This window comes from Podarcis liolepis (assembly GCF_965112155.1).
Source record: "Podarcis liolepis genome assembly, chromosome: 11".
Taxonomy (NCBI): Eukaryota; Metazoa; Chordata; class Lepidosauria; order Squamata; family Lacertidae; genus Podarcis; species Podarcis liolepis.
The window spans coordinates 38,210,873-38,229,737 of record NC_139565.1 but is presented as its reverse complement, the minus strand read 5'-3'; the positions used below and the strand labels follow the sequence as shown (position 1 = coordinate 38,229,737).

The 18,865-nt window shown below is 42.0% G+C and overlaps 1 protein-coding gene across 1 annotated transcript in view; it reads right to left on the bottom strand.

Annotated features, from left to right (window-relative positions):
- Positions 1-643: 643 nt before the first annotated feature.
- THBS4 (thrombospondin 4) overlaps positions 644-18,865 on the bottom strand; it is a 43,461-nt gene continuing 25,239 nt past the window's right edge. Inside the window, exons 6-22 of the mRNA XM_083465223.1 lie at positions 18,767-18,818; positions 17,085-17,257; positions 16,330-16,467; positions 15,150-15,227; positions 13,798-13,950; positions 13,355-13,459; positions 12,826-12,933; positions 11,468-11,627; positions 9,085-9,203; positions 8,127-8,179; positions 6,730-6,923; positions 4,877-5,055; positions 4,518-4,566; positions 4,009-4,205; positions 3,594-3,766; positions 2,045-2,184; positions 644-749 (exon numbers count right to left, since the gene is read on the bottom strand). Of these exons, the coding sequence (XP_083321349.1) occupies positions 688-749; positions 2,045-2,184; positions 3,594-3,766; positions 4,009-4,205; positions 4,518-4,566; positions 4,877-5,055; positions 6,730-6,923; positions 8,127-8,179; positions 9,085-9,203; positions 11,468-11,627; positions 12,826-12,933; positions 13,355-13,459; positions 13,798-13,950; positions 15,150-15,227; positions 16,330-16,467; positions 17,085-17,257; positions 18,767-18,818 (2,133 nt within the window). The 3' untranslated portion in view covers positions 644-687. The remainder of the gene's footprint in view (positions 750-2,044; positions 2,185-3,593; positions 3,767-4,008; positions 4,206-4,517; positions 4,567-4,876; positions 5,056-6,729; positions 6,924-8,126; positions 8,180-9,084; positions 9,204-11,467; positions 11,628-12,825; positions 12,934-13,354; positions 13,460-13,797; positions 13,951-15,149; positions 15,228-16,329; positions 16,468-17,084; positions 17,258-18,766; positions 18,819-18,865) is intronic.

The window sequence follows — 18,865 nt, the reverse complement described above, 5'->3', positions numbered from 1 at the left end:
TCTATACTTCTGTTTTATAAGCAGCTTTTTTGTTTGTTATAAAGAAGGCAATGAGAAAGCTTTCAGCACATGTTTTTGTGTGACATGTAATTAGCCTATTTATTTCTGTTTATTTACAGCAGGAGGGGGGAACCTCAGACCCAAATGCAGCCCCCCCCCCCAGCTTCCCTATTTGCTCCTCAAGACTTTCACAAGACCACATGACCTCTCACAATGCCACACTTCACACCAGCCTTGCTCTGTGCTTCTGCCTGGCTGGATTGTGTCCCTGAACTGCTACAATGCCTCCAGCTGACCTGGATGGAATGAGATGACAGTAGGTGGCTGCTTGTTGAAACTGCTGTGGCTGGAAGGCTGCCCTACTGTGAAGAAAGAAGCACATGCGTTGCTCCATCCACTTTTGCGTCCAGCATATGGTCCCCAGAAGACATCCCATGAGGGAATGTGGCCCCGTCTGATAAAGAAGATTCCCCACCCCTGATTTACAGGAACAAATCAATCAGCTGGACCCTAAATGTTTTAACTTTAAAAAAGAAATTCAACCCTAAATGACCCCCACCCTATTCTATCTATGGTGTGCTATCTTTACACCAATAATGACAAGCGTAGTGTGGACTTGCACCAAAAAAAAGCCGTATAAGAATTTAATATACATTGCTTTATTGTTTGCCAAAGCAGCTTGTATTCTTAAATATCTCCAACTCCATATTGCTGAGCCTGAAATTCTTGGAAGTCCTCTGGGATAGTATCTAAAAACAAGAAACAGAAGACACATGATTAGTCTTTAATCTTGGTATGAAACTCATGAGCATTTTATTTTCAAAGTTCAGGTTAAGAGCTGGTGCCTGCTTATTACACACAGCTGTAACTTTTTTTTTTAGAAGTTCTGTTTTACAGATGGATTAATTAAATATGAGTGTGGTCTCTACAGGGGGGAAAGCACACCGTAAGGCCAGCATCGTGAACTCCTAGGCTATTATTACCCATGTTGCATCTGCAGGGGTCAAAATGGTTCAGCTTCTTACATGGCACAAGTCCAGTCCTAAGCAGGAAAATGTGCAAACTTTAGCTATCCTCCATTCCTTTCCTAAAGTGCTCTGGGTGCCTTCACGCAGCAGTGTTCATCCTTATCTCATTCACCCACCTTCCCTGTCCCTGAACAGGACAAGCTTGTAGCTTTTTGCCAGTATGATTCTGCATGGCCAAGATTTCTAGGGACCTTGGCTGTGCATCTGCCAAGCAAATCCCAGGCACCTTCGCATGCAAACTGCCAGGACAAAATCTTACCCGACCTCTGCAATTTCGAGGTTAGAAAGAAGGCAAGTCACTCATCATAGGTGCCAGAGTGTGGCATGACACTCGCCAAGGCAAGCAGAACTGCTCAAGTCTACATGTCCCTCTGCTTAAAGCTGGACTTGTCTCATGCAAGAAGCCACAGAAGTAAGGAAGGATTTACATCCCACTGAATTCAATGGCCTTCCTGCCAAGTAAGACTGCATATTAAGATTGCAGCTTTAACTGTCCATGGCTGTACACTTTTGTTAGTAATCAGCTGAACAGTTTCTATGACTAAGATCTGAACAGCAAAGCCTACACCTGAGGGCTTCTCCATTTATCAATTTTTCCCTATTTTTTGGCCCAAGTAACAGTGGGAATATGACTACCTAAAAGAAATAATGTGAGTCAATGGATGCACCTGTTACTTCTTGAAGATGCATCTCCCCCCCCCCCCCCAGATTCTTATTTCAATATTTCCAAAATGCTCAGTATTGTGCAAAGATTACTGGTTTTTTAACATGATTAATTGCACGCTTTTTAGATCTCCAAAGGGTCTTCTGCAAGCAACTGACATTTACACAGCAGTTGAGTTATCAGCTGTACTCACATCTGAGCAGCCCAGAGACCTGCTAAGTCACATTGCAGATTTGGAAAGCATATGCAATGCCTTATCTGGGAAGTCATTCATGCAACCTCCCTAAAACAGCTTTCCTCTTTACAGTTGCTCATTTGATTAGGCAGGAGGAGGATGTGGGGGAAATGTTACCATTGCAGCGATACTTCAGATTGGACCAAATAATGTTTTCCTGAGAGAAGCAGAAAACACCAAGCCTTCCTCCACGCATGGTAGTGTCTATGGTCACTCCAGAATCCGCCACCAGTTCAGAACCTTCATAAAACCTTGCCCTTTGAAAGTAGAACAAATAAAGATAGATGTATCCTGATTCTCTACACACAGTGGGTTGTTTTCTTTTTTAAAGTGAGGTGCTGGTACTCATATATAGATATAGATAGATAAAAGTGCTGTGAGTGGCAGCACAAAATGGCTGCCATGGGCAGAAAAAGGAAAAAGGTACTTTGTATTGGTGAGCATTGTTACAAGCACACACACATCTATGAATTCTCATTTTGCAGTTTTACTGGTTTTTATCTTTATTGTAGAGTTACTTGTACGCCGCTTAGAGGTGAAAATAACTAAGCATATAAATTGCAAAAATATGGAAACATCTTTCTTTTTTAAAAAGATAAGAACCTGGTGCTGATTCATGTTATGATATCGTGAAACAAACATGGAAGACTTGCAGCTGGATGTGTTAATAAGTTCTTAGTGAAAAGCACTGTGATTGGGGTGAAAAGCCATATGTTGTGGTTACCAATATGTGTGAACTCAGCCTTAGTTTGATGGGGAAATGAGCTTGCTGAGAATCATGCTTGGTAATAATTTCTGACAGCAGGAAGACAACATGCCAGATCTTTTACAACTCATCTCCTTGTCTGTGAGTATAATTCACATTTACATATTTGAGGCAGCAGAAGGGCACTGTTGCTTAAAGCAAAGTAAGAAGAACTTTAATTAAGTGTATATCCTGAATGAAGGCTTGGGGAGGATAGCATGTTCTACATACAATATTTAATAGTTGCAACAGACTATTCAGGTACTGGACAAAAACTGGAAACCAATAAAATAAAATAAAAAGCAAACCCATTACCATCATTAGAGCTACATTTACAGTGGTACCTCGGGTTACATACACTTCAGGTTACAGACTCCGCTAACCCAGAAATAGTACCTCGGGTTAAGAACTTTGCTTCAGGATAAGAACAGAAATCGTGCTTCGGCAGCGCGGCAACAGCAGGAGGCCCCATTAGGTAAAGTGGTGCTTCAGGTTAAGAACAGTTTCAGGTTAAGAACGGACCTCCAGAACGAATTAAGTACTTAACCCGAGGTACCACTGTATACACAACTGTATGGTAGTGTGTATCGTGAAACAGAAGCTTGTTTTTTGCTTTCACATACTGTACAGTCGTACCTTAGAAGTCGAACGGAATCCGTTCAACTACCAAAATGTTAGGAAACCAAAGCACCGCTTCTAATTGGCTGCAGGAAGCTCCTGCAGCCAATCAGAAGCCCAGTTGGATGTTCGGCTTCCAAAAATAGTACACAAACCAGAACAGCACTTCCGGGTTTGCGGCATTCAAGAACTAAACTGTTTGAAAACCAAGGTACGACAGTATTGCATTTTTAAGTATACACATAGACCACAATAGATGTTCACTTAGAATTGCATTGTATCCTGCTTTGCCCATCGCCTTACCTAATATACCCAACCTGAGGTCTGTGCTGCAAGAACCAGCGATAGGAAACTTTATCCTTCCAGCCTACATTTCGAGGGTCTTTCCAAAGCAGTCTGACTTGATCATTAGTGTCCCCTGTGTGCCAAAGTGAATTCCTGAGGTGTTCGCCAGGCCCAGTTTTTGATTTAACAGCCTACACAGAACACAAGTACAAAGACAAGTCAAAAATAAGAAATCTCCTTTAATAACAATAACATTTCTCCGAGTATTATGAGAAAAACCAGAAGTTTTAATTCTTTTCCCATTCTGTAATGGAACATCCAAATAAACGAACGTTAGAAACCACATCATACAAACGCCCTGCCAGTTCCATCTCAGCGCAACGCTAGATGACAGCATTAATGAGATTTGGGTCATTTTGGCTCAAGCCTGTACCTTCAGCTGAATCCCAGGTTCTGCAACAGCTCTAAACGGAGTTGCCTGCCAATAGGTCTGTTCAGTCTGTTTCCACATCACCACATAAAAGCTGGAGCTGTCTTGATAACCAAAAATGAAGCCGGCGTAGTCATCATCCGTTGCCGTGTTGACAAAGAAAGTGCCTTCAAAATCAACTCCGTTGAAAGCTGTGTAACCTGTTCGAATGTATAGGTATACACATCAAGTCCAAACCAATTATAAGTGTAAAACTCGATACTTGTTCTTCTTTTAGATGCAAAAGGTCCAATCAACTACTCCAGACCCCAAGCCCTGCTTTAATCAGAAATGCTGGAGATTTTATCTGGGATTTAATGCACCTAGCACTAGACTATAGACCAAAGCATCCTGAAGCTGGATGAAGGCAACAAATTGGGGATCACTATAGGCATCTTTTGAGCAAATAGGTTTAATCCATTTCTACTTGTGAGCTGCCGTGTGAGTGTCTACAAAAAAAATAACTCACATACCTACAGCAAGTCCAGGATCACTATTCATGGTCTGCACAATCTCCATGCCCTATGAAACATAAGCAATATAATTCATGCAGCTAGTCTAAGAATGTTTTATTAAGTCATGCCCAAGATGATGGATAAAGACCACTTTCATTATCAATGCTCATCCATGTGTCGCCTTGTGAGTCCAACACATTTACGTTCTTTGCGAAAAATATCCAGATTGTTTTCCTCCAATGTACCACCCTCGCCAAAATAAACCCCACCACATTTCAACATTAACACCCTTATTCTTCCAAGTTTTGAGAAAAGTTTTTGTTGCTTTTTCCTGCCTATCATTTCTGGATGCTTTAAGATATTAAAAAATGTTTTACCTGGTTTAGAACCACCCAGTTAGGGTCAATCTGAGCATCCCCTTCTGGATCCAGGACGACAGTCTGATAAGCCCTGAAATCTGTCAGGGTGATCTCTGCATTCTCAGGACAAACGTCAATCCTATCTATCACTGTGTCTTGATCAAAATCTGATTCACAGATATCACCAACTCCATCACCTGGACACATGAACACAACACCCAAAGGATGTGATTTGATAGCTGTTTTCACAAAACAGCTGTTTCAGCAGCAGTTAAAAGGGGGAAACAAATACTTATGTTCATTTGCCAAGCTCACAGATATGCAGGAATTGCATCAGGCCCCATTTCTGATTGCCTTCAACAGTGAAAGGGAGGAGGGGTGGAGCAACCCTAGTAATGGCCAGGTACCAAGAGATAAAACCAAAGGGAAGCATTTGAGTGATGTGTAAGCAATCCTGAGGACTGAATTAAACAGAGTTGTACATCACATTAGGAGACTCTGGTTGAAGCCAGATTATGAACTGAATCCATTTCAGGTTTCATTAACTACTATAAAGCAGGTAGGGCAGCCATTTGAACACCACCTGGTGAAAATAGGTGAGAAGCAGCAGCTGCCTTGCTATGAAGTGAACAAAGCAAAGGTGTAGCAGCTTGTGAATCACTGCCCTGGTACTTCAGACAAGAAGCATGGGAAGAGCCCATGCTCCCTGTGGGTTACACTTGAAGTGCATACTGATGTATAAAATGTGGGTTCTAACCATGTTTGTGGATAAAATCGGGGAACTGTGGTTACTCTGAATGAATCACCCAAAAATAAACGGGTGCAATTTATACCCATTTATACAATTACAAGGGGATGCGGGTGGCGCTGTGGGTTAAACCACAGAGCCTAGGGCTTGCTGATCAGAAGGTCGGCAGTTTGAATCCCTGCGACGGGGTGAGCTCCCGTTGCTCGGTCCCTGCTCCTGCCCACCTAGCAGTTCGAAAGAACATCAAAGTGCAAGTAGATAAATAGGTACCACTCTGGCAGGAAGGTAAACGGCGTTTCCGTGTGCTGCTCTGGTTTGCCAGAAGTGGCTTAGTCATGCTGGCCACATGACCCGGAAGCTGTACGCCTGCTCCCTCGGCCAATAAAGCGAGATGAGTGCCGCAACCCCAGAGTCAGTCATGACTGGACCTAATGGTCAGGGGTCCCTTTACCTTTATACAATTACAAGTGTTGTTTGGTCTTTACATCTTAATTTTATTGGGCTTCATTAAGCGCATGTAGCCTTGACTTAATGTGCTTCATACCAAACCTTTCCACCACTGCCCTCTCATGGCCTTTTGTAACCTGCACGAAATTTTTCACACTTGTGGTAGAGTCTGGTTTGACAGACAGACCTCTGCTCTGCAAAAGAAACTGAGATAGACAGGACAGTCTGCACAAGGGGAAAACTTCCTGCTCCTACTATGGATAAAATGGCCCTTGCGCCTTATAATCATCAATTATATTCAATTCTCATTCAATATAAGTTTATTGTTCCAGTCAATAAAGCTCAATAAAGGCATTTCTTAAGGAAGCTGGTAAGAGTCTGGTCACATAACTAGCTCTAAAATGCTCTGTTTTCAAGAGTGGATACCAAGGGGGAAATGTGGTGCTTCTAATTAGCTGTAGGTCCCTTCTGGATTCGATCCAGAAGAGCCAATCCCTTGGTTGACACTTATTCAAGGTCAAAGCAAAGCTCAGTTCTGGAAAATATAGGTTCCTTATAATCAAAGGAAATCATCAGCTTCCTTTGAGGATTAGAAGGCACCATATCGTCACCATATGTTGTGCATTTTAAAAAAAACTGAGGTAAAAAGAGAAAGAATAAGAAATGTCTGCCATACTGTTGTCATCTTCTTGTCCTGGATTAGGAACAAGCCGGCAGTTATCTGGGCCTGGAGGAACAAGGTCTGGAATTCCATCATTGTCGTCGTCGTCATCACACTCATCCCCCAGCCCATCCTTATCGGTGTCTAGCTGGGAACTGTTAATGACTGTGGGACAGTTGTCAGTGCTGTCTTGGTGTCCATCCCCATCGCTGGGAGTAAAGTAGGAGGGGGTAAAAGCAAAAACACCCTGTGTTAGCTCCTATTTCTGTCTTTCTAAGTAATAGGAGTGTTGGCTACTACTTCTTGTACTACCGACAAGGAATGCTTGTTTGTTTTCCTGTATCCATTGTTACACTGGAAGGCCTCTAATGAAGGTATGTTGTGACAGTTAGTACTAGGAGACAAAACCACCTTATTTGAGGAAACAATTGGAGATATTCACATGATCTCAGGGAACTTCTTGAATCTTCTCTAACCAGAATAAATCTGAGGTTACTACAAGCTGGAACTAGACATGAAGGGAAACACTGATGTTTATTCCTGTCCTAAGAATGGTAAACATTCTGCAGCCTGAATTGAGGTCTTTAGCCATAAGGGAAGTCGTTCCCGCAGTTAGGTTTATAATGACTACCATCCTTGATGTATTACTGAGAATGGAGGGATCCAGCAAATGATTTCAACCCTTCTGACAATATTTGCTTATTTTACTTGTATGAAGTAAAGCCCAAATGGTCTTTTGCTGTATTTGTTTCCATGTACTTTTGGCACACAAAAACCTGTTTTCTATACACCATCATGCAGTTGTTATTGAAATGAGCTTTATTGCTCTTCTGCTTTAAATAACGGGATTAATTTAAAAAGGAATAGCTAGGGGGTGAGCCTTGCAGTGCTGGGGTGTGGCTAACTCTTTCTCCTATGCTATTTTCTCAAAGGACATCCTCACACCTCTCTAGTCCATAGCTGGGCAAATAGTAACTTGGGGAGGTGAACTGGTTATGAGACAGTTTAATCGCTATCTGCCTCAGCCTGTGAGGGTGCTTTTAACATATATGAAAAGAGATGATTTGTGGAAATAGATCGTAAATCTGCATTGGTTCCAATAATGAGTACAGTGTATTGAAAATAATTTAAGCTAAACTTTTACCTTGGTAGAGACATAGGTGCAATTTCAGTGAAATTAGTGGATGGAATCCAACAAAGTGAATGTTTCATCATTTCAAGGATATCTGCTTGTGCAGGGGAATGTTTTCCCCCTGACACATGCCCCCTACATCAGGAGCAGATTGAGGGAGGGTGCAGGCATGTCCCATTACACAAGCATAAATATTTGCAGTGATGGGGCAGGTTAGTTAAATACCTCCCAGCAGCATCATAACAAGGATGAATTTGATTCTGATTAAGATTTACCCTACCTGTCTTGATTGGTGTCACAGGAATCTCCTACCAGATCATTATCAATATCTGACTGTAAACAGAAATAGAACAAGATTAAATTACTAAATTGCAGAGAGGCGAAAATATAAAATTACATTGCTGGAAGTCATTACAATTCAACACACATCTGTATTAGCAGGGGATTAATATCTGAAAAGGTGGAAAGATGGATTGGATCCCAGGTGTGCATACAATTCTGTATTCTATAGGCACAGATTATTTATCCTTAGAGAGATCCCCCTGCATAAAATCCTTTTCAGTTTCTTTGTTTGCTTGCTTTTGCAATTAAAGAAGATTGACATTTAATCCCTATGGCTATTTATTCAGTGAGAACATTTATTGGCATTGGGCTTTATCTCAGTGATTTGCACAAATGAGGGCTCAGGAGTGACGAACATGTTTTGAAAGGAGGAAGTCCCATGTTAGATCTGACACCTTCAAATAATGGCTGTCAGGTACAGAACTGGGAAAAAGCCACTTCCAGAGATTCTTAGACACCTACTACCAGTCAGGCTGAGGTAGCAAACCCTTTTGGGTTTTCTGGACACCTTTATGCATGGATCGATTAAATGTCAGATCAAGACTTGTGTCATACAGGAAAACAATAACTACAGCATTACCGTAGTTATCATAGTTCATACTAAAGTTTAACAGAGCTGTACTTTTCTTTCTAAATATTTATTGCCACAATGGAACTGGAACACCACACTTGAAATTTTCATAATCTTAAATTGACAGTTCCATTTTTGCTTCCACTAATAACCAAATACTTTGATTCCCCATCCTGGTGCCATGCAGATGTTGTTGGACCCCAACTCCCATTCGCCCAGTCAGCAAGGCCAATAGCCAAGGATGATGGGAATTATAGTCAAAAATTATCTGGAGGGTCACAGGTTGCCTACTTGGCCTATGGCTTTTTTTCCTGCTGTTGCTCACCTGATTTGGGTTGCTAATATCTGGGCAGCTGTCACAAGCATCACCCACACCATCATTATCTCTGTCTTTCTGTTCCCGGTTGGGGACCCTCTGACAGTTGTCCAAAACGTTCTTAATACCTGAATGAAACGATGACACAAAATCAATGTTGGCTTTGCATCGCTCTAGCAACTCATAAGGCCAGAAACAAAGAGTCAGCATGGCATAATGGCTAACAGATGAGATGTGGACCAAGGAAGACCTTGTTGCAAATTGCTACTTGGCCATTAGATTCACTGGGAAATTTTGGGCTCGTTAGGATCTCTGTGCCTAATCTACCTCAAAGGTCTTGCCTGAGGAGGAAAAGGGATAGTCCCACATATAATTCTGAGCTCTTTGGAAAAGAGGAAGGATACAGAACAACAGTAGTAATGAGGATTGTGGAGAAGTCGTTTTTTTAAAAAAATGTTTACTAGAACAGGGTTGGGTTTAGATACAATGTCTATGTATATGGGGTCGTGTAAAGGGTTAAATTTGATGTCCTAGGTATCTGTTGGTGACTGACAGTTGGCTTTTATTTACTTACATAAGACGGGGGGCGGTGAGACTAGATTCTTAAGGAGAAGATTGTAAAATTGCAGTTCTGAGTGGCTGGCTAGGTAGAAATTCTTGGTAAATCATTGAATGGCAAAAATGGCCTGATGAGGGGGAGACTTATATGCCACTCAAATCTGATGTGTTGAAAGACAGGGTGGCTGGAAGATAAATAGGCCTATTCTACTACTGTTGAGAGAGAGAGAAAAGAGCAAAGAGATGAAGAAGAGGAAGACAAGAATGAAGATGATGATTTAGGATGAGACTAGCTGAGAATAAGCTGAGGGAGAAGGCTAAAGTCTAGACTCTGGAGCTGAAGCAAGATGGAAAAGAGGTTATCGAGGTGAAAGAAAAACCTGGTAGTATAATTTGCCCCCAAAGAGCTGAATCATTGGCTTAAGCCAAAGATTGGCCATGAGGGCATTGAACAGTAAGGAGAATTCAGCAAGGCGCTTCTGAAGATGATCAGAATGAGAACTGCCTGCTAGTCTGGCTTGAAGGAAACCAGGTGAAGTCCACAGTACCACAGTAACTGGCGGTGGGATCAACTGAATAATTACCATATAGGTTAAATAGTGCTAGGAACTTCTCTTTACCAGCCAGCCTTATGTAAACCTCTGTAACTGTCAGTTAAAGATACAGCAACCTTACAACAGAAAACGTAAGCCAGTTTTAAACAGTAACCAGCTATTGTTATTGTTTACCTTACTTTACATGTATAGGGGGTTTTTTAATAAAAAAAAATACAAATTACTGTATTTTTCGTCCCACAGGACACTCCGTCCCATAGGACGCACCTAGTTTTTTTGGGGGGGAAATAAAGGAAAAATTGTTTCCTTTATTTCCCCCCCAAAACCAGGTCAGGGAACAGCGGGATAGCGGCACTGCGTCTCCCCGCTGTCCCCCGAGCTTGTGAGGCTGGCCGATGTTTGCCCAGCGCAAGGGGCGCTCTGCTTCAGGGCGCCTCGCGTGCTGGGCGGCAGGCTGCTATCCGCAGCGCGGGGAGCCCTGCAGGAGTTCCCGCAGGACTCCCCACGCTGCGGATGTCTGCCCGGCATGAGGGGCGCTCTGCTTCATGGTGCCCTGCGTGCTGGGCGGCAGGCTGCTATCCGCAGCGCAGGGAGCCCTGCGGGAACTCCCGCAGCCTCCCCAGGCTTGCTGATAGCTTCCTGAAGCCTCCAGTGCGCACTGACCCCTCTCGCTCTCCAAGCTTCGGCGAAAGCCTGTATTCGCCCCATAGGACGCACACAGATTTCCCCTTCATTTTTGGAGGGGGAAAAAGTGTGTCCTATAGGGCGAAAAATACGGTATATCTTGCTACTTTTATTTAATGATACAAGTGTGTCTGGCTGCTTTTGTACCACATCTAAAATACCACAGCTACTGGGTTATATAGTTACAAGCTATAGCAAAACCTAGTAAACAGTATAGTACAGATATTTGGTTGCAGTGGTTAAAAGGTGAATCGGCTGTGGTAAATAAAAGCTCACTCTCCACATATAAAAAGAAAAGATGAACTCACCACAAAGATCACAATTTTCACAATGACAATAAATAGGCCAGGAGCCGAAGAGGGCTTTGTTAATTGTCATTTGTGACTAAGGGACCTCATTATGTCATTGCTGCCTCCTAGTCTTCAGAAGCAGCTCTTTGGGGCTCTGAGAGCTGTGTTAAGTAAGCGGGGCCTGAAAATGTGCTACAGCTGTTTAAAAAGTCAATGTTGAAAATGCAAGCTTTGATGCTAGGTGCCTCCTGTGCCAGTTTCAAGCGCAGAACAGAGAGGGTATCTAACAGGCGAAGATGTACTCACCATCTCCATCCATGTCATCATCACAGGCATCACCTTTGCCATCTCCGTCCGTGTCTCGCTGGTCATTGTTTAAGACCATACGGCAATTGTCACATGCATCACCAAAGATATCTTGGTCGCTGTTTCTCTGGTTAACGTTAGAAGCCAGTACACAGTTGTCCTGGAACAGAGAAAGGCAAAGTGCTCTAGGCTAGAGTCTCTCTGGAGAAGGATCACTCATCATCATCACTCTCTGCTGGCTTTTGCAAGTGATGAATTTGCAGATGAATTCAGCTCAGTGGGTTCACACAGGGAATCTCCTTTTGAAACTCTGTTGTTGATGATGATGCCTGGCAACTCTTACAAGGTCTGCTGTACCATGTCCTGGGAGACTGAAATGCTCCCCCCCACTGATATCTGTTACCGTTCTATATGTCCAATCGAGTCCTGCATACAGATAGACCTGTTTGATCTAAGTAATTAATCAATAAACACACAAGACGTAACCGGTTGTACTTTTGAATAAATAAGGTATACTATTCATTGTATCAAATTGTAGATTTCAACGGAAGTCTCATAAAGTTCAATGAAAAAAGCAGAAGACCACTACTATGCTATAAGATCCACTATCCTGTAATATTACATATGAGCCTGTTCTACTGATGAAGCCTAGGATGGCGAAACAAGGCTAATATTCCAGAAATCCTTGTCTTAGACTCTGTGAAAGGATTCTGTGGAACTGTAACAACCCTTCATGTGGATTATTGGACTCTTTGAACAGAACAGTGGAATAGATACTATTACAGTGGTACCTCAGGTTAAGTACTTAATTCGTTCTGGAGGTCCGTACTTAACCTGAAACTGTTCTTAACCTGAAGCACCACTTTACCTAATGGGGCCTCCTGCTGCTGCCATGCCGCCGAAGCACGATTTCTGTTCTCATCCTGAAGCAAAGTTCTTAACCTGAAGCACTATTTCTGGGTTAGTGGAGTCTGTAACCTGCAGCGTATATAACCCAAGGTACCACTGTACATGTATGGACCTTATGCATGAACTGACTAGAGAATGAACTGATCCACTGGGTCTTCTGCTTTTTTCGTTGAACGTTATGAGACTTCCATTGAAATCTACAATTTGATACAATGAATAGTATACCTTATTTATTCAAAAGTACAGCCAGTTACGTCTTGTGTTTATTGAGTATGTTACACGTAACCATAGGTTTGTTGTTGTTGTGTTGATCTAAGTAAATGGCAAAAGGCCATTGATGCACTAGAGGCTGTGCAGGTGCTTGATATAAAGGCTGATGCTTACAATCCTGCTGCTTGAGTACGGGAGGGATGTAAATTACACAGATAAATAATATCTATAACCAGTACCTGCTCATTCGGAATACCATCCCCATCAGCATCATCATCACAGGCATCTCCTATTCCATCTCCATCAGCATCTTCTTGTCCAGAGTTTGGAACCACCTTGCAATTGTCCTATGGGGGGAAAACAAGGTGGTAATCTAGAACCCATGCTTTTGATCATGGTTTGCAAGCTGTGGGCATATTTGCAAACTGCCAAAACTATTATGGGCATCATGCGCATGATGAAGCCATACATGTGCATGCACATTCATTTAACCCCTCCCCACCAGCATTTAAAGCTTGAAGAAGTGTTTTTGCTTTTTGAAAAACCTAGTTGACAAGTGACCATCCTGGAGAGAGCAGCTGGGGAGGGAAGAATTAATTTCTCCAAGTCTAATTTCATAAGCAAAGGAGTGCTGGTGTCAGGGAAGACCATGTGTGTCCATAGGCAATATGTTGCTGACTCATGTTTGCTCTGTTTCTCACCCTCCTGAGCTGCGATTTAAAATGAAGAAGACATGAGAGATAAGGTGGCTGCCCTCTTAGATCTTACCTTTCTGCAACTCTCAGCTGAGCATGAAAGTTCTTCATCAGGATAACCATCAATATCGATATCTTTTCCGCACACAAAGCCATCGCCAGCCCAGCCAATACCACACTGTGAGCAAAAGTGTTACAAAATAAAGCCAGGCTGAGGAAGTAATTCTACAAACATACACAAGTGCTGTCGGATATGGAATTAGAAGACTCACAATATGCTCTAAGCAGGGCAGTGTAATTACGTACTACTAAAAATGTAAATAATTTGTATGTAGTTATGATGTCCTGCTTAGAGCATATTGTCAAATTAATTGCACTTTTTTTTTATTTTGAGAAATATGACTCACCCCCAAAGGATAACATAATACATTTTTTAAAAAAATGAATTACAGATTTTACTGAAGAATGTCAAAACAGGGATCAAGTTAAAACAAATCTGTGAGATCATCAACTTACAATACATGAGATGTCTCCTTGCCGCACTTCAGCACACTGTGCATGGATACTGCAAGGGTTCAGAGCTTGATTCCTGCAGCTCCTTTCAGGCCTGCATCCCCTGGCCTGGTCTCCAGTAAAACCTGGTTTGCATGTCCCACAGCGGAACGAGCCCTTTGATGAAAGCAAACAAGCATATAAGCCAGTCAGGCACTGTTTGTGAATGGTCCGTGCACGTATTGTAGGAGGAACAATTTAAAAAGAGGTATTCTTTCCTCAGAGAGAGAATGTTTTAACACATCTACACTTCTTTATTTTCCTTTTTTTAAAATGTAGTGTTTTAGTAGACGCCCTTTTTAAAAAAATATTAAAAATAATGCATATTTTAAAAGATTCACCGCCTGATTAATTGAAGGTAACTTTTTAATCCTTCCGCAAAATGTAAATTGGTGGATCTAAACAATTAATTGATTAAAGTGTCTTTCTGTTTGTTGCTTCAAGATAAGAAAACTTTCTCACAACAGTAGTGTTACTGATTTGTTTAACTTTGGAAGCCAAGCACAGGGAGTCTATTCCAATATGCTGTATACTGCCTTGATATATTTTTATAAATGTGTGGGTTATAAAAACTTAATGAATAAATAAATAAACCTGTGGTTAAGAAGAGAGGAAGAAATTTACAATGGGCAGGGGGGGAGGGACTATGTAATACCCATGGCCCACTTTGAGTTTCTTGAGGTTCCAAAAGGCACTTCATTAAAGTCTGCACAGATATTTTAAATCTCTTACTGGCAACTTTATGCAAAAAAGGTAAACTCAGACCTAGTATTACACCCACCAAGGCACATCCTTGGGCACTTGAAAGACATGTGGCAGAGCACATTGTTTGCCGCTGGAAGGTGCTGGGGTCAATCCCTAGCATCTCCCAGGGAAAAAGACCCAGTATCAGGTGCTGAAAATACTGAGGAGCTACTAGCTGTCATAATAACCAATATCAGGCTGGATGGACAAGGAATCTGAGCTCATATAAGGCAGTTTCCTATGTCTCCCTTGGTTTGCACAGGGAAACTGTTTTTCTTGTTAATGTATCTGGTTCATATATCTTTCTTGTTGCAACCACATGGATGGAATTCCCTTTTTCACAGATGGCAGAAGAGGAACACACTGGATAATGTCATTAAGTGGAAGGGGACCAGAACGGGATTGCATAACTATCTGCTGGCTTCACACAATCGTTATGTGGTTGGCATTTAAGTGAATGTTGTGCCACTGAGTTTATAATCACTTGACGGTGGTTTGTGTGAACTGTCCCCTTGTTTTGGGACAGCTCCTCAAACATGCAGAATGACAATCTGACATAACCATGTGCTTACCACAGTGTTTACACACTGGGAATTGGGAACACAGCCCCCGTTTCCATTGTTCTGACATTCATCTACGTCCAAGCAGATCTAACACAATAAAAACAAAAACAAGTTAGGTACAGTGAGTCAGTTATTAAAGTATAAAATAACTAGCATAAATCTGTTAAAATTTATTGGTTTGTTTTTTTAATATGGTGTTAATGCAATTGTGAAATAGTCTAAAAAGCACAGCAAAAGGTCCTTTGATCGTTTCAGAGTAGTAGTTGAATAGATAGATCAACTAATCTCTGCTGTAGCTGCTGAGCTGTTGTAATGGAAAACGTTCCATTTTAGAAGTTCGATAGTAACAATGAATGGATAATAATAATAATAATAATAATAATAATAATAATAATAATAATAATAAAATTTATTTATATCCCGCCCTCCCCAGCCGAAGCTGAGCTCAGGGTGGCTAACAACAATAAAATAGTACAACATTCTAAAATCATTTCATTATAAAATAAATTCAACTCAAATTGATGGCAACCATTAGGCTAAAGTTCTGTGAAGATTGCCAAAGGAGGGAGTCAGGCTGCGCCCTGACCAAAGGCCTGGTGGAACAGTTCTGTCTTGCAGGCCATACGGAAAGATGTCAAGTCCCGCATGGCCCTAGTCTCTTGTGACAGAGCGTTCCACCAGATTGGAGCCGCAGCCGAGAAAGCCCTGGCTCTAGTTGAGGCCAGCCTAACCTCTCTGTGGCCTGGGACCTTCAGGATGTTTTTGTTTGAAGACCGTAAGTTCCTCTGTGGGATATACCAGGAGAGGCGGTCCTGTAGGTACGAGGGATGCCAGTTGCAAAGACAATATTAGGCATATTTGGCAGTTTCAAGTAAAATACGGTAAGTGTGCTAAAGTAGGTCCTGCTCTATGGCAAGTTTTCTAATGCAAACTGAAAAATTTCCAGTGCAAATCATGGGAATCTTTTTCCAGAAAAGCCACAGCTCTGTCCACGAATAAACCTTTTAATACTGCCTTTAGTTAGGCCAGCATTATTTTGCCATACATTCGGAAGCAGCGCAGACATTTTTTTACAGACATATCTGTTAAGCTCTTTAAGAGAAATACATTCAGCTGTGCAGTGCACCCATAAACAGATACAGAGCTAGACTTTTACTAGCTTTTGATGGATTGCAATGAGATCACACACCTGTTTGTTATTTTTGGCAGAGTTGATTCCCACTCCTTGAATGATTTGCCCGCTGTATCCTGATGGGCAGGCCTCACATCTGAAACCTGGAGCTGTATTCACACATCTCACCCCTGGGAAGCATGGATTATACCGGCACTAAAAGGCAAACCAGCAAAGTGATTCAATATATTAATTATATAGGTTTCAGCCAGCAAAGTTAAGAGTCCATTTGGACATTTGCTGGAAGCTCATGTTCTAACAACTACTTCTTACACTGGAGTAGGCAAGCTTTTTTCTCTAGAGGGTTAACGTAACCTCACAAGAAATGGGCATGGGACAGAACGAGCAGTGGGTAGGAGTTATAATAATAGTAATTTATAGTAAGAGCAGTCATGGCTTTAGTAAACATGGTGTATTTCCTCTACCTTTTCCCCTACTTCTTTATCATCTTTTTCTCCTGCCCCCGCACCCTTGTCTCTCTCTTACTCTTGCAATGGAGATAGAATGGGGAAGGAAAGGGACATAAGCCAAATAGCCCCCCAGGCCATGTTAAACCAGCCTGAGGGCTGCATGTGGTCCCTGCACCACAGGTTGCCCACTCGTTTTCTAATGTAATACCAGGAGAAAGGGAACTCACTCTGAGCACCAGGAATTTATTTACCCTTGGTCATCAATTGATGAGACATCTTGGATTTTTCTAGATCCAGAATTCATAGGCTGAACCTCTCCTTTCACACTGGGCTGTGCATGGGTGCTTTTAAACAACATTTTACCTCATCAACATCTGTGCATATAACTCCATTTCCAGTGAAGCCTTCAGGGCAAGGCCCACACTGAAATCCATCCGCCGTGTCCATGCATCGCACCCCTCGGAAACAAGTGTTGGCTTCACATTTGGGCTTAGGGGGCGGTGGGGATGGTGTGGGGAAATTTCCAGCTCCCAAACCTGTGATTGGAGGTAGAGCAATTTATTTTTTTAGTAATCAGCTGCTGATCAGTAAATCCTGAGGTAAATGTTGAACATTTGCACCATGCATAGCAGTGGATCAGTCCTCCGGTTGGGTTGGATATCTTCTGAGATAATTGTGTATCTATTTTGCTTCTAGCACACACTACAGTAACCACCACGGCCAGCTACCATTGTTGGCTCCAGATTCGGTGAAGACCTTGGTGCAGACTGTGTGCAGTGAGTGTGTCACCAGTGCCCAACTCCCTCCAAGTGCAATCTGACCGGAAGGAGCCTGCAAACCAAGTGAAAGTTGCCAATCCTCTTTGCTCTTGCCACTGCTCTTATGCTTAGAGAGGCCAGATAAGCAAGCTGCAATAGCAAGGGAATGAGGAAAAGGGCTATAGGGATCTGGGGGTCACACCATCTGTGGTGCTGGCCCCATCAGGCGCTCAACAATACTGACTTTTGATGCCAGCCCTGCCTCCCACTGCCTGTCCAGGGGTGGGGGTATACATGTGTGTTTGTCTCACAACAATGCACAAAAAATCAAGGCACATTCTACATGAAAGTAATAACTGTGTAAGGAATCTGAAAAGTGTGGCTCTGAATTCTGCATGGGACAAATCATTTCAAGGTTGTCTTCATGACTTCTCTTGTTTTCTGTTTAAGAGCAATGGGCTGGTAGTTTTGCAGCACCCCAAAACAAAAAAAACAAAAAAAAAAGTATGAAGGGCTAACAAATTTATTATGGCATTATTCCATTCCTGTGGAATAAATTCCATGAAATCTTATGCCGTAATAAATTTTAATGTTCAAAGGTGCCGAAATACTATTTGTTGTTTGTGCTGACAGGTATGTTCTCTGTTGAGACATGCAGAAAACAAAACTACCTAGAACTGGGTTATTTTCTCTTTGGTGTTCAGGCAATCAGTATATTCAAAAGAATATGAATATGAATATGAATATGAATATGAAGAATACTCTCAATCATTTAAGCTCCAGTTCTATGCACAATTACCTGGGGGTAAGCCTCACTGAATGGTTGGTTGACAAATCTGTCTGTCTCCGGAGACAATGGAGGAGTGCTACTGTGGCAACTATTTCTGAGTAAGCATGCATAGAACGGGACGGTATATTGTTTTAATCTGCCAATCAGTCAGTTAAAAACTCAACTATTGAGTCCCACCAGCAGAAGCTCTGCACAAGGACTTCCACTTGTTCAGCAAGGCTTTCCCCCCATGATACCATGATATTAGCTCAGGGGAGAACCCCTGGAAAAGTGGGGGGGGTGTAGGAGAGCCAAAATGCTAGCCCTGATGGAACAAACACCTAAGCATGTTGAATTTCCCCCTATGTCTACTTGGAACTCCTACGAAATTCAGTAGACCTTACTTCAAAGGAAGTGTTCACAATTGGTGTGGCTAAGGACAACAAATATTGCTTTTTCGGTTTGATGATTTGGTTTATACCATCATATCTTAAATCAGGAAATACAAAAGTGCTTACCACATGCCTGGCATTCAGCTATTGTGTTCCTCAAAAATGTTGTTTCTTTAACCTTTGAATTATATAAAATAAATACAATCATCAGGCTTGTTTTTCTTG